Raw genomic sequence first — 15,258 nt, forward strand, 5'->3', positions numbered from 1 at the left:
CTTAAAGACCTGATGAAGGGGGACCTTGAGTCACCCCAATTAAAGACCAAAAAACTCAGATTTCAGGACCTTGACAATTGGTCTGAAGCTCACTCCGTGCTTTTTATATTGTCAGGTTAGTTTCGGTTGTCCTTGCACTGTTGGGGATATTTGCCTTCTCTACTTAAATCCCTAATGGATGGGGACCCTTGCAAATCCCGAAACATGTTGGTTGTAATTGGTTTGTGTAACATTTTTATTGTTTTCTTTAAGCAACTTCTTTAGTATTTTTTTTATCTGCTCTGTCTGGATGTTCATGTAGTTTTCTATATGGAAGCCGGTCTAGGTCTTGTGAGTTATGGGACTCCCCTCCCCTAGGGTTTGCTCCCCTCCCCTAGGGTTTGCTCTCCTCCCCTAGGGTTTGCTCTCCTCCCCTAGGGTTCGCTCCCCTAGGGTTCGCTCTCCTCCCCTAGGGTTTGCTCTCCTCCCCTAGGGTTTGCTCTCCTCCCCTAGGGTTTGCTCTCCTCCCCTAGGGTGTGCTCTCCTCTCCTAGGGTTTGCTCTCCTCCCCTAGGGTTTGCTCTCCTCCCCTAGGGTTTGCTCTCCTCCCCTAGGGTTCGCTCTCCTCCTTTTATTGTTCACATTTTGTTTTGTGCTTTACACATTTTACAGACTGGAGACTTTTTTAATATATATATATCTGTTATCTCTCTACACAGTTGCCTCCAAAATCCGATACCTACACGAGTACCACCACCGCGTCATCCATAATACTTATCCGGTGCCAACGGGAACTGACATTGCCAACACCCTGAAGTATTTCTCTCAGACACTGTTAAGGTGAGAATTCTAATTTCTTACAGCAAATAAAATATGAAACAACAAGACACAGTTCAGTTCTGCCTGGATTTCTGCTTTCTCAATGCTCCTCTATAAAAAAAGATCCTATTAGCCACACAATCTCTGACCCTTTATAAAAACTTTTTAACCTTTTTGAAGCCAAAGTTGGTGGAGATTTAAAGGAATCCTCCATCCAAAGCCAATGTAGGTGACGATTTTGAAAGGAATCCTTCACCCAAAGCCAAAGTAGGTGGAGATTTAAAGGGAATCCTCCACCCAAAGCCAAAGTGGGTGGAGGTTTAAAGGGAATCCTCCACCCAAAACCAACGTAAGTGGAGATTTAAAGAAATCCTCCACCCAAAACCAATGAACGTGGAGATTTAAAGAGAAGTCCTGCAGCCAAAGAGGGTGGAGCTTTAAAGAGAATCTTCCACCCATAGCCAAAGTGGGTGGAGGTTTAAAGGGAATCCTCCACCCAAAGCCAAAATGGGTGGAGGTTTAAAGGGAATCCTCCACCCAAAGCCAACGTAAGTGGAGATTTAAAGGAGTCCCCCACCAGAAGCCCATGCAGATGGAGATTTAAAAAGGAATCCTCCACCTAAAGCCAAAGTAGGTGACGATTTAAAGGGAATCCTCCACCCCAAGCCAACGTAGGTGGAGATTTAAAGGAATCCTCCACCCAAAACCAATGTACATGGAGATTTAAAGAGAAATCCTCCATCCAAAGCCAAAGTGGGTGGAGGTTTAAAGGGAATCCTCCACCTAAAGCCAACGTAGGTGGAGATTTAAAGGAATCCTCCACCCAAAACCAAAGTGGGTGGAGATTTAAAAGGAATCCTCCAGCCAAAGCCAAAGTGGGTGGAGATTTAGGAGGACAGATGTGGAAAATGATCTATGGAAGTCCAAAGTAAAGTTCCTCCGGTGATTTCCACTTCTTTTTTTCCTGCTGGACATTGACATTGGGGGCTTTGAAGGCAGGAGTTGGGGGAGGAGCTTCATAGCATGAGTATGCTCATGCCTCCAAGGCAGGGGCCTAACAGTCCATTGTTACAGATGGTCTGTCAGTATTATAAGCCAATGGAATCCATTGTAAGGGCATTATGTAGGCCGGACGCATTGGCCTTCACTGGCTGCCTCTCCCTGTACATCCTACATAAAGGTACAATTCGCTGATCCATACCACTGCACTTGTGTGAAACCTTCCTATTACCCCCGGGGACAAGTGGAGGAGGAATATTGGGAAGAGGATAGCAGGGTACTTGTACTAGTTGGTAGTGTATTTAAACCCAAGACCAAAGAATGTCAAAACATCCATCCTTGGATGTGGTGGCTGCATTTGTTTTACTTTCTTCTGTTTTTTTTCTCCTTATCTTCACCTGTTGATCCTACCGGTAAAACTACATGTGCTCTGGTGACAACAATCACTCGCCATACTGCATGTATGGAGGAGCAGTGTTGTCATGCTAGGCTTACCAATATTATGGTTCAAAATCCCGGGACACCCATGGCCTGAATTTTGTCTGGCCACTTTCTAGGTGGGCAACACCCATTATGTAACTATGCAGGGAACACCCATTATGCCCACTTTATGGGTTGGTCCCATCTGGACTTCCGCCTGTAACTATGCAGGGAACACCTATTGTGCCCACTTTATGGGTTGGTTCCATCCAGACTCCACCTGTAACTATGCAGGGAACATCCATTATGCCCACTTTATGGGTTGGTCCCATCTAGACTTCCACCTGTAACTATGCAGGGAACACCCACTATGTCCACTTTATGGGTTGGTTCCATCCAGACTCCGCCTGTAACTATGCAGGGAACACCCACTATGTCCAGTTTATGGGTTGTTTCCATCCAGACTCCGCCTGTAACTATGCAGGGAACACCCACTATGTCCAGTTTATGGGTTGTTTCCATCCAGACTCCGCCTGTAACTATGCAGGGAACACCCACTTTGTCCACTTTATGGGTTGGTTCCATCCAGACTCTGCCTATACCTATGCTGGGAACACCCACTATGTCCACTTTATGGGATCGTTCCATTCGGACTCTGCCTGTAACTATGCAGGGGACACCCACTATGTCCAGTTTATGGGTTGGTTTCATCCAGACTCCACCTGTAACTACGCAGGGAACACCCACTATGTCCACTCTATGGGTTGGTTCCATCCAGACCCCACCTGTAACTATGCAGGGAAAACCCACTATGTCACTTTATGGGTTGGTTCCATACAGACTCCGCCTGTAACTACGCAGGGAACGCCCATTATGTCCACTTTATGGGTTGGTTCCATCCAGACTCCGCCTGTAACTATGCAGGGAACACCCATTATGTCCACTTTTTGGGTTGGTTCCATCTGGACTTCCACCTGTAACTACGCAGGGAACGCCCATTATGTCCACTTTATGGGTTGGTTCCATCCAGACTCCGCCTGTAACTATGCAGGGAACACCCATTATGTCCACTTTATGGGTTGGTTCCATCCGGACTCCGCCTGTAACTATGCAGGGAACACTCACTATGTCCACTTTATGGGTTGGTTCCATCTGGACTTCCACCTGTAACTATGCAGGGAACACCCATTATGTCCACTTTATGGGTTGGTTCCATCTGGACTTCCACCTGTAACTATGCAGGGAACACCCATTATGTCCACTTTATGGGTTGGTTCCATCTGGACGTCCGCCTGTAACTATGCAGGGAACACCCATTATGCTCACTTTATGGTTTGGTCCTATCCAAACTCTGCCTGTAACTATGCAGGGAACACCCATTATACCCACTTTATGGATTGGTCCTGGTCTGATCACACCTCTGAATATGCAGGGACTGCCCACCCATTGTTCCAAACCCCACAATTAATTCCTTGTTGTGTTACTGCACATGTGCCGCAACTCAGATAAGGTGAGTGCTGTGGTTCCAGGACATGGCCCGGGACACATCATCAGTGGAACTGAGGACCACGTTGCTAGACTGTCCTGGCAAATCCCGGAGAGTTGACATCTATGTAGGCCGCTCTTCTGATTTGGGTTACAAACACCAATCTCTGGTGTTCCGTAGTCCACAGGGGAGAACTAGTAAGAGCTGGTAACATTTTTTGGATTTCAGTTCAGTGGCCAAGATGTTACAATCATGCTGGATTTCCGGCAGGATCAACTGGTATTTTTCTGCGCTTGCAGAACACATACTGAGCCTGAAATATGGAAAACCATGGCAGCCTCCAGATCCAAGGACGGGTAAGCTGCACTCTGACATTTTTGTTACTGGATTTAGATGCACTCTACCTTACAGGAGCCACAGAGAGACTCCACAGCAACTGGGGCCGGCTGGTGAACCTCAGGACCTACCTGCCAGTGTCTCCACCAGAGAGATGGAGTTAGTGGGTGGTTCCATTTTTAAGGGGAAAGGACCCTTGACCTGCCGGGCTGATCTGATGGTCTGGTCGGGCTGATCTGATGGTCTGGTCGGGCTGATCTGATGGTCTGGTCGGGCTGATCTGATGGTCTGGTCGGGCGGATCTGATGGTCTGGTCGGGCGGATCTGATGGTCTGGTCGGGCTGATCTGATGGTCTGGTCGGGCGGATCTGATGGTCTGGTCGGGCGGATCTGATGGTCTGGTCGGGCGGATCTGATGGTCTGGTCGGGCGGATCTGATGGTCTGGTCGGACTGATCTGATGGTCTGGCTGATCTGATGGTCTGGTCGGGTTATGGGAGTGAAGAAACAATGATTGATCCAATCTGACTTCTCCAGCGATTGTGTGGTTAATAATCCTCCAGCTCAGCTGTCATCGCTCCCCTTCACTAACAGTCCATTAGAGAGCGCTGGGAGTGGATGGTGTGTGGGTGGTGAGATCTCTCCGGAAATATCAGAACGTCATTCTTCACAGAATTCTCTACACAATCCTGCAATGCGGCTTCTGCGATTCTCTCCAAATACAGTCATTACATGCCGGCCGTCCTGGTCTGGTCATATAGACACCATGAAAGGACATGTCCTGTAGTCACTGTCATTCTCCGAGGAATGTTCGTTATGTAGGAGATTCGTTTCTCCGGATAAAGTAGCATCTGGCATCAGGAGATCAGTGCTGATAGATTTCCTCATGACCCTAACAGTACCCTTCATGTCACCCTAACACTAACTTTCCCAGTAACCCCAACACTAACCCTCCCTGTAACCCCAACACTAACCCTCCCTGTAACCCCAACACTAACCCTCCCTGTAACCCCAACACTAACCCTCCCTGTTACCCCAACACTAACCCTCCTTGTTACCCCAACACTAACCCTCCCTGTTACCCCAACACTAACTCTTCCTGTTACCCCAACACTAACCATCCCTGTAACCCCAACACTATCCCTCCCTGTAACCCCAACACTATCCCTCCCTGTAACCCCAACACTAACCCTCCCTATAATCCAACACTAACCCTCCCTGTAACCCTTACACTAACTCTTCCTGTTACCCCAACACTAACCCTCCCTGTAATCCCAACACTAACCTTCCCTGTAACCCCAACACTAACCTTCCCTGTAACCCCAACACTACAACTTCCCTGTAACCCCAACACTAGCCCTTCCCTGTAACCCCAACACTAACCCTTCCTGTAACACCAACACTAGCCCTTCCCTGTGACCCCAACACTGACCCTTCCCTGTAACCCCAACACTGACCCTTCCCTGTAACCCCAACACTGACCCTTCCCTGTAACCCCAACACTAACCCTCCCTGTAACCCCAACACTGACATTCCATGTAACCCCAACACTAACCCTCCCTGTAACCCCAACACTAACCCTTCCTTGTAACCCCAACAGTGACCTCCCCTGTAACCCCAACACTAACCTTCCCTGTAACCCCAACACTGACCCTTCCTTGTAACCCCAACAGTGACCTTCCCTGTAACCCCAACACTGACCTTCCCTGTAACCCCAACACTAACCCTTCCTTGTAACCCCAACAGTGACCTCCCCTGTAACCCCAACACTGACCTTCCCTGTAACCCCAACACTAACCCTTCCATGTAACCCCAACACTTATCCTCCCTGTAACCTCAACACTAGATTTCCCTGTAACTCCAACATGAACACTGATATAAGAACTGTCAGGGGGTTTAAAGCTGAACCATTGGAATTGCACAAAAATGCCCTTGCATTGGGCCCCCGCACTGCCGTTAGTTAAGTCCGATGGTAGAGGAATTGGGTGTAATACCTCATTCCGGTACTTTCCTCTTCTCTTGAACACTCCAAGCCAAGTTGTGGGAGGACCACCAGCGTGTGGCTGCTGCCTGTAGTGCCTTAGAGAAGAGACTCCAGGGGGGTTGAGGTGTTGATATATGAGTGTTCAAATTAGGATTACAGGGAAGGTTAGTGTTGGGGTTACATGAGGGTTAGTGTTGGGGTTACAGGGAGGATTAGTGTTGGGGTTACATGAGGGTTAGTGTTGGGGTTACAGGGAGGATTAGTGTTGGGGTTACATGAGGGTTAGGGCTAAAGGAAGAGTTAATGTTGGGGATACAAGGAGGGCTTATTTATTAGGATTACGGGAGGCTTTAGTGTTACAGGGAGGGTTAGTGTTGGGGTTCCAGGGAGGGTTAGTGTTGGGGTTACCAGGAAGGTTAGTGTTGGGGTTACAGGGAGGATTAGTGTTGGGGTTACAGGGAGGCTTAGTGTTGGGGTTACAGGGAGGGTTAGTGTTGGGGGTTACAGGGAAAGTTAGTGTTGGGGTTACAGGGAGGGTTAGTGTTGGGGTTACATGGAAGGGTTAGTGTTGGGGTTACAGGGAGGGTTAGTGTTAGGGTTACAGGGAGGGTCAGTGTTAGGGTTACAGGGAGGGTTAGTGTTGGGGTTACGGGGAGGGGTAGTGTTGGGGTTACAGGGGGGGAGGGGGTTAGTGTTGGGGTTACAGGGAAGGTTAGTGTTGGGGTTACAGAGAGGGTTATTTATGGGGTTACAGGGAAGGTTAATGTTGGGGTACAGGGGGGGTTAGTGTTGGCGTTACAGGGAAGGTTAGTGTTGGGGTTACAGGGAGGGTTATTTATGGGGTTACAGGGGGGTTAGTGTTGGGGGTTGCAGGGAAGGTTAGTGTTGAGGTTACAGGGAGGGTTAGTATTGGGGTTACAGAGGGGGTTAGTGTTGGGGTTACAGGGAGGGTTAGTGTTGGGGGTTACATGGAAGGTCAGTGTTGGGGGTTACAGGGTAGGTTAGTGTTGGGGGTAACAGGGAGGGTTAGTGTTGGGGGTTACAGGGAAGGTCAGTGTTGGGGTTGCAGGGAGGGATAGTGTTGGGGTTACAGGGGGGGTTAATGTTGGGGTTACAGGGAAGGTCAGTGTTGAGATTACAGGGAGGGTTAGTGTTGGGGTTACAGGGGGGGTTAATGTTGGGGTTACAGGGAAGGTCAGTGTTGGGGTTACAGGGAGGGTTAGTGTTGGGGTTACAGGGGGGGTTAATGTTGGGGTTACAGGGAAGGTCAGTGTTGGGGTTACAGGGAAGGTTAGTGTTGGGGTTACAGGGAGGGTTAGTGTTGGGGTTACAAGGAAGGTCAGTGTTGGGGTTACAGGGGGGGTTAGTGTTGGGGTTACAGGGAGGGTTAGTGTTGGGGTTACAAGGAAGGTCAGTGTTGGGGTTACAGGGAAGGTTAGTGTTGGGGTTACAGGGAGGGTTAGTGTTGGGGTTACAAGGAAGGTCAGTGTTGGGGTTACAGGGGGGGTTAGTGTTGGGGTTACAGGGAGGGTTAGTGTTGGGTTACAGGGAGGGTTAGTGTTGGGGTTACAGGGAGGGTTAGTGTTGGGATTACAGGGGGGGTTAGTGTTGGGGTTACAGGGGGGTTAGTGTTGGGGTTATGGGGGGGTTAGTGTTGGGGTTACAGGGGGGGTTAGTGTTGGGGTTACAGGGAAGGTTAGTGTTAGGGTGAAATGAAGGGTACTTTTTATGTAACTCCCGGCTCAGCATTAACTCTCCAATCTCTGCTGAATGCCGACAGATCAGTTTTGGGTAGAATGACTCTAATAAACACATATAGTTCCATCTGGTTGGAGGGTTTTATATCTCCGCTTACCATAGTTCCTTTAGCTGTTGGTCCCACAATTTGGGGTTTCGGGGTGCAGGCATTGCTCGCAGCTGTACGTATGGTGGAGTGTATGTCGCAGTCTTTGTTGCTCACAATCTTCACACTTCATCCTAAAAGTCACTTCCATTCTTGCGGTTCGGGGCTCAGCGAGGTCCAGTGCCGCCGTCAGCAAAAGGGTGACTTTTCATCCACCGGGCATTGATTAACAGAAACCGTGTTGATCCAGAATGACTTGTTATACCAGGCTCAGTATCCAGTGATGACGCAGAACCCACAGCAGCCAATCACATTTCAGCACGCCACTGTCAAAGCAGTGAAAGATGGGTGGTGATTGGCTTCTGAGGGTCGCTGAGCTCGCTGAATCTCCTGGCTTGAATACCAGAGAGGACAAACATTGTCGATGTTATTTTTTGAACCTTGAACATGGCGCTAGGTGAGCAAGTTGGAGCTGATTTACTAAGGAACGCATCTTTACCATCAGAAGAACCGACTGAGGGGTGCAAACTTCATGGCAGATTTTGTGAATGATTTGGTTACAAGAAAATCATAAAGGAAAATGTTTTTAGAATGAAGTTTACACCGTTTAGTAGATCTCCACGTTCTGCGTGTTTTTGATGTTTGCTTCTATCTACAAAATTGGGCCAGGAAGAAAAAAGTTCCAGTAGGCACTTACGGCAAGCTAAAATGACATAATTTGCTTTAGAGGTCACTTTAGCATGCATTAAGTGCACTTCTAGGCTTCCTAAAGGGACTCAGATTCAGGGATCCCTGTGAGCCCTCTTCCCAAGCTCCTGTATCTACCAAGGCTTTATTTTGGCCAAATTAGGCAGAAGAAGGCAAACGTGAACCATCCAAGTTGGAGAAATGTGGCCCCTAGTGAATCAGCTCCATTCTTTAAATCTTAGAACTTGAAAAAAAGTGCAAAATAGTTACAAACGCTGACAGATGTGCGATATCAGTTTACAAATCTATATACTGTAAATGATTTTGTAAGGATGCCAACCGTGCACAATGAAGGCAGGCATTCTGAGGGACTTACGGGAGGTGAAGGAACAGGAGACCTCTCGGTGCCTTGTGCTACAATGACTTCCTTGGCCAAATATTGGCCCATCCATCAAGATGTCAGCCTCCACTGTGACCGGTACTCTTTAGTGGGATGTCACTGCAGCTTGAGTTGCCATTGGGGGGTTCTCATGTAGTATGAGTTGCTGTGATGTTCCTGAGTAATAAAACATACTGTGGAATATATTGAATCCTAACTCCACACAATTCTTGTTTCGTTTTGGATTGAGCCGGGTAGGTTTGGAGCATCTGTCAGGTTTTTATTGCTACGTTTCCATGGAGGAGATTTCTCTCCAGTTCCTTTCAGGTCAGGAAGTGATAAGAAATTTCTCCAAACGCAGACAGCACCAGAAACTAATCTGTAGCAGGGTGGAGTAGGGTTATTATTAATGTCCCGGTCTTTCAGTCCTGTGACAACTTCTCCCCCTATTTCATTACGGTTGGCACAAGGACAGGAAGTAAGTGGAAATCTCCTCAATGGTGTCACAGAGAGAAATGAACGCCTGACAGAAGTTTTAACTCTTCCTTACGCTATATTAAATATTTTAAAATAATTGAACTGGAGTTAGGCTTTCAGACTTTACTAGGTGGATGGAACACCAATCGGCAATGGAACCACAGTCACAGTAAATCAGATTACATCAGAAGTTGTTGCACCCATATGATTACATCTGAAGGTCTGAAGTCTTTAACGCTGTCTTTTGCATAAGTTGTAAAGATTTTGGTGCTTCTGCTGTTGACTTCTCAGTGGTGTCTTGACCTAGAGTCCCTCCATGATGCTGCTGACCTCTTTGTGGTATCTTGACAAATGTCTCTCCATGATGCTGTTGACCTCTCAGTAATATTTTGAGCAATATTTCTCAATGATTCTGTTGACTTCTCAGTGGCATCTTGACCAATGTTCCTCAATGATGCTGTTGACTTCTCAGTGGCATCTTGACGAAAGTTCCTCAGTGGTTCTGTTGACTTCCCACGGCATCTTGACCAGCGTTAGTCGAAGATGCTGTTGATTCTCAGTAGCATTTTGATTTATCTTTCCATGATGCTGTTGACCTCTCAGTGGCATAGTGGGCATCGTGACCAATGTCTCTTCATGATATTGTTGACCTCAAAGTGGTATCTTGACTGATGCCTCTTCATGATGCTGTTGACCTCTCAGTGGCATAGTGGGCATCTTGACCAATGCCTCTTCATGATGCTGTTGACCTCTCAGTGGCATCGTGACCAATGTCTCTTCATGATGCTGTTGACCTCTCAGTGGCATCATGACCAATGTCTCTTCATGATGCTGTTGGCCTCGAAGTGGTACCTTGTCCAATGTCTCTCAATCATACTGTTGACTTCTCAGAGATACCTTGACCTGTGTATCTTCTTGAAGCTGTTGACCTCTTAGAGGTATCTTGACCACTGTATCTTCATGATGCTGTTGACCTCTAAGTGGCATCTTGACCAGTGTCTCTTCATGAATCTGTTGACCTCTTAGTGGCATCTTGACCAAGCTCTCCTTATGATGCTATTGACCTCTTAGTGGCATCTTTACTAAGGTCTCTTCATGATGCTATTGACCACTTGGTAGCATTTTGACCAATGTCTCCTCATGATGCTATTGACCTATTAGTGGCAACTTGACCAAGGTCTCTTCATGATCCTATTGACCACTTGGTAGCATCTTGACCAAGGTCTCTTCACAATGCTATTGACCTCTTAGTGGCATCTTGACCAAGGTCTCTACATGATCCTATTGACTTATTAGTGGCATCTTGACCAAGGTCTCTTCATTATGCAATTGTCCTCTTGGTAGCATCTTGGCCGATGTCTCTCCATTATGCTGTTGAACTCTCAGTGGCATCTTGACCACTGTGTCTTCATGATGCTGTTGACTCCTTAGTAGCATCTTGATCTATATCTCTTCATGATAAATAAAGCTAGCAAATTCCGATTCCAATAAAGGCCAGGTACACCCAAAACTGATACAGCATTTTAGTCCTCTGTAGTTCTTTGGAATAATCCCACCAGAAGGCTTATTTGTGTGCCCATTTACAAGGCTCAATGATGGCACCATGGTCTCATGGTGGATCATTTTTCATAACAAAAATGAATCCGTAATTTTGGGTCCATCCAGGTTCATAGTGGTATTTTGTCCAATGTCTCTTCATGATGCTGTTGACCTCTCAGTGGCATCTTGACCAATGTCTCTTCATGATGCTGTTGACCTTTCGGTAGCATCTTGACCAATGTCTCTCCATGATGCTGTTGACCTCTCATTGGCATCTTGACCAATGTCTCTCCATGATGCTGTTGACCTCTCAGTGGCATCTTGACCACTGTGTTTTCATGATGCTGTTGACTCCTTAGTAGCATCTTGTTCGATGTCTCTTCATGATAGATACAGCTATCAATTTCCGATTCCAGTGAAGGCCATGTACACCCAAAACTGATACAGCATTTTAGTCCTCTGTAGTTCTTTGGAACAATCCCAACAGAAGGCTTATTTTTGTGCCCATTACAAGACTCAATGATGGCACCATGGTCTCATAGTGGATCATTCTTCATAGCAAAAATTAATCAGTAGTTTTGGGTCCATCCAGGTTCATAGTGGTATTTTGTCCAATGTCCAATGTCTTCATGATGCTGTTGGCCTCTTGGTAGCATCTTGATCAATGTCTCTCCAGGATGCTGTTGACCTCTCAATGGAATCTTGGCCAATGTCTCTTAATGATGCTATTGACCTCTTAGTGGCATCTTGACCAATGTCTCTTCATGATGCTATTGACTTCTTAGTGGCATCATGACCAATGTCTCTCCATGATGCTGTTGACCTCTCAGTGGCATCTTGACCAATGTCTCTCCATGATGCTGTTGACCTCTCAGTGGCATCTTGGCCAATGTCTCTTAATGATGCTATTGACCTCTTAGTGGCATCTTGACCAATGTCTCTTAATGATGCTATTGACCTCTTAGTGGCATCTTGACCAATGTCTCTCAATGATGCTATTGACCTCTCAGTGGCATCTTGACCAATGTCTCTCCATGATGCTATTGACCTCTCAGTGGCATCTTGACCAATGTCTCTCCATGATGCTGTTAACCTCTCAGTGGCATCTTGACCAATGTCTCTCCATGATGCTATTGACCTCTTAGTGGCATCTTGACCAAGGACATTGGGGCCTCATAGAAAGACCATTAGGGACCCCCTGTGTCTCTAAGTTCCATCTCAAAGGCTGTTCCTTTAGTTATACAGAAAATCAACTACTTTCATAGCACTTGGAGTTTTTCATAAACTCCAGCAATACAAATATATTTCCTAAATCTGTTGCTACCGGCATAAATTAATGAGTAGCCTTTAAATGCTGGCCTCTTTCTGCTTTTGGGCCCCAAAGCAGCTGCATGATCTGCTATGCCTGTTCTTTGGTCCCGGAGGTGTGAAGGTAACAACTCCCTTACGAACGAACTGGAGTTGGCGAAGCCGCAGACTATCACTGCTGAGAATTGTATGCGATATAAGAACTGGTTAGATGATAAAACCCATCATTGCCCATAAAAACCAAAAAAAAAAAAATGTGGGTGCTCTTGGATGTTAAAGATGAGACAACTAGACTCTTGGAGAAGGCTTGTCAATAGGTGTCTAAAGGGTCACCAGAACACCAACCCAATTGGTTGCTTTGAATGGCGGAACAATTGACCCACCGGTTTTATTGACCCCTCTGAGAATTCAACAGAGGTCTCCCCTCCCCCAATGGCAACAACTCTTTATAAATGTTAAAGGCTAAACCATGCGTATTCCACAAAATGTGTTGCAAATCCATATTTCTGAATGGTTTGATGACTACTTCTACAAGTGTTGTAATATTGGAAATGTGTATTTTGTTAGCCTTTCTCAAATCCTTAGAGGGGAATTTCTACTGCTTGAGAGAAAGAAATGTGAATTATTGAATTTACAGTATATGGCTAATGTCTAGATTTACGATTTTAGTCTAATTTCTGCAATTTTTGTAAAATTAAAATTGGTGCACAAGCGCTCTGCAAAAGGCGACACGCCCAGGAATGTGTATGCGACCTACAGAAAGATCTGTCGTTTCTGGCAGATAGGATGGGAAGGAATATCCTGTAGATGTTATGGAGTAGAAAGTCGATCACGGAGGTTAAAACTGGAGGAGGAATGGGAAGAATGGTTAAAATTGGACAATAAACTGGTGAACCCAACATTGAAGTGAGATCCTGAGAAATGGATATGAGAAACTATTACCCCCCCCCCATTTTTTTTTTTTAATCTAAAGTGGGATATTTTCTAATAAAAGACAAGAATTGAGGGCAAGAGGGGCAAAGACAACTACTAAAGCCTAAAAAAAGGTTCTAGCACTTTCGCCTTTGTAAAAATGGGAAAATTGTATCAAATACGTATCATAAATTTCCTTTCGTGGCGCCAATCTGTAGCAGCTTATATGTGGTGGTATCCCCGCCTACTACATGTATGCTGCTATGTTGGCGCCAGGAAATTGGAAAATTTTATCAAATACGTCCCGTAACTTTCCTTTCATGGCGCCAATCCATGTACTACCTCATGTATGCTGCCATGTTGGTGCCAGGAAATTTTTTTTTTCTTTTTATCCCTGTTTGTATCCATGCCTCTTCCTCTGCTTTCTGCCCCAGGGACCCCCCTCCCTCCCATCAACTTAACAGGAAGTGAGGACACAGTCCCCCCCCTAAAAAAAAATAATAATAAACTTAAAAAAATATGTATATTAGCTGTACTAATGGCACTGGGCAGGAAGGGGTAACATCTGGGGAGATCAAAGGGTTAACTGTGCTGTGTGTTTCACTGTACGTATGCTGATATGCACAGCCATACAAAGCAGTACCGGAGTACTTGCAGGAAACCCACGCAGGCACAGGGAGAACATTTGAACCCATGACCCCTGTGCTGCCAGGCGGAAATTGCAACCATTTATCCACTGTGCTACCTATAAAGTTGTAATTAGGGCCGGTGCAGGAATTTTTGTTTACATAGGTCATGGGTGTCAAACTGGCAGCCTGCCAGCTGTTGCTGCACTACAATTCCCATGAGGCCTTGCAAGATTGACAGTTACAAGCATGACTCCCAAAGGAAGAGGCATGATGGGACTTTTAGTTTCGCAACAGCTGGAGGGCCACCAGTTTGACACCCCTGACATAGGTGAAGGTTCATTTTGGTACCCCCCTGTCCTCCAGCCACCCCAACTGGTCCTGCTGTAAACCCCCCACCCCCCTTGGGTCAATTTAAACAGGAGCCAATTAACCTCCCAGCATGTCTTTGGAGTATGGGAGGACACCCAGGCAGGCACAGGGAGAACATGCAGACTCCAGGCAGGTGGTGCTGTGGCTGGGATTTGAACCAACAACCCCGGTACTGCCAAGCGGAAGTGCTAACCATTTATCCACTGTGCTACCTATAAAGTTCTAATTAGGGCCGGCGCAGGGATCTTTGTCTACATAGGTGAAGGTTCATTTTTGTACCCCCCTGTCCTCCAGCCATCACAACTGGTCCTGCTGTAAAACCCCCAACCACCAATCCTCCAGCCACCACAACTGGTCCTGCTGTAAAACCCCCAACCACCCATCCTCCAGCCACCACAACTGGTCCTGCTGTAAAACCCCCAACCACCCATCCTCCAGCCACCACAACTGGTCCTGCTGTAAAACCCCCAACCACCCATCCTCCAGCCACCACAACTGGTCCTGCTGTAAAACCCCCAACCACCCATCCTCCATCCACCACAACTGGTCCTGCTGTAAAACCCCCAACCACCCATCCTCCAGCCACCACAACTGGTCCTGCTGTAAAACCCCCAACCACCCATCCTCCAGCCACCACAACTGGTCCTGCTGTAAAACCCCCAACCACCCATCCTCCATCCACCACAACTGGTCCTGCTGTAACCTCCCCCCCCCCCCCCCGGGTCAATTTAGACAGGAGCCCATTAACCTCCCAACATGTCTTTGGAGTGTGGGAAGAAACTGGAGTACCCGGAGGAAGCCCACGCAGGTACAGGGAGAACATGCAAACTCCAGGCAGGTGGTGCCATGGTTGGAATTCGAACCGAAAACCCTAGTACTATCAGGCGGAAGTGCTAACCATTTATCCACTGTGCTACCTATACATTTCTAATTAGGGCCGGCGCAGGGATCTTTGTCTACATAGGTGAAGGTTCATTTTGGTACCCCCCTGTCCTCCATCCACCACAACTGGTCCTGCTGTAAACCCCCCACCCCCCCTAAGGCCAATTTAGACAGGAGCCAATCAACCTCCCAACATGTTTTGGAGTGTGGGT

General features: G+C 47.0%; 1 protein-coding gene across 1 annotated transcript in view; it reads left to right on the forward strand.

The window, feature by feature from the left end:
* The window catches only part of LOC149429150 (protein unc-79 homolog), a gene marked incomplete at its 3' end in the record, with an annotated part of 68,836 nt that overhangs the window by 14,939 nt on the left and 38,639 nt on the right, over nt 1-15,258 (forward strand). The window contains exon 2 of the mRNA XM_089666674.1: nt 698-818. Coding sequence (XP_089522800.1) covers nt 698-818 — 121 coding nt within the window. The remainder of the gene's footprint in view (nt 1-697; nt 819-15,258) is intronic.

The sequence above is a fragment of the Staurois parvus genome, unplaced genomic scaffold (assembly GCF_062004578.1).
Source record: "Staurois parvus isolate SC_StPar_1 unplaced genomic scaffold, SC_StPar_1.0 ptg002772l, whole genome shotgun sequence".
In the NCBI taxonomy this organism is placed as follows: Eukaryota; Metazoa; Chordata; class Amphibia; order Anura; family Ranidae; genus Staurois; species Staurois parvus.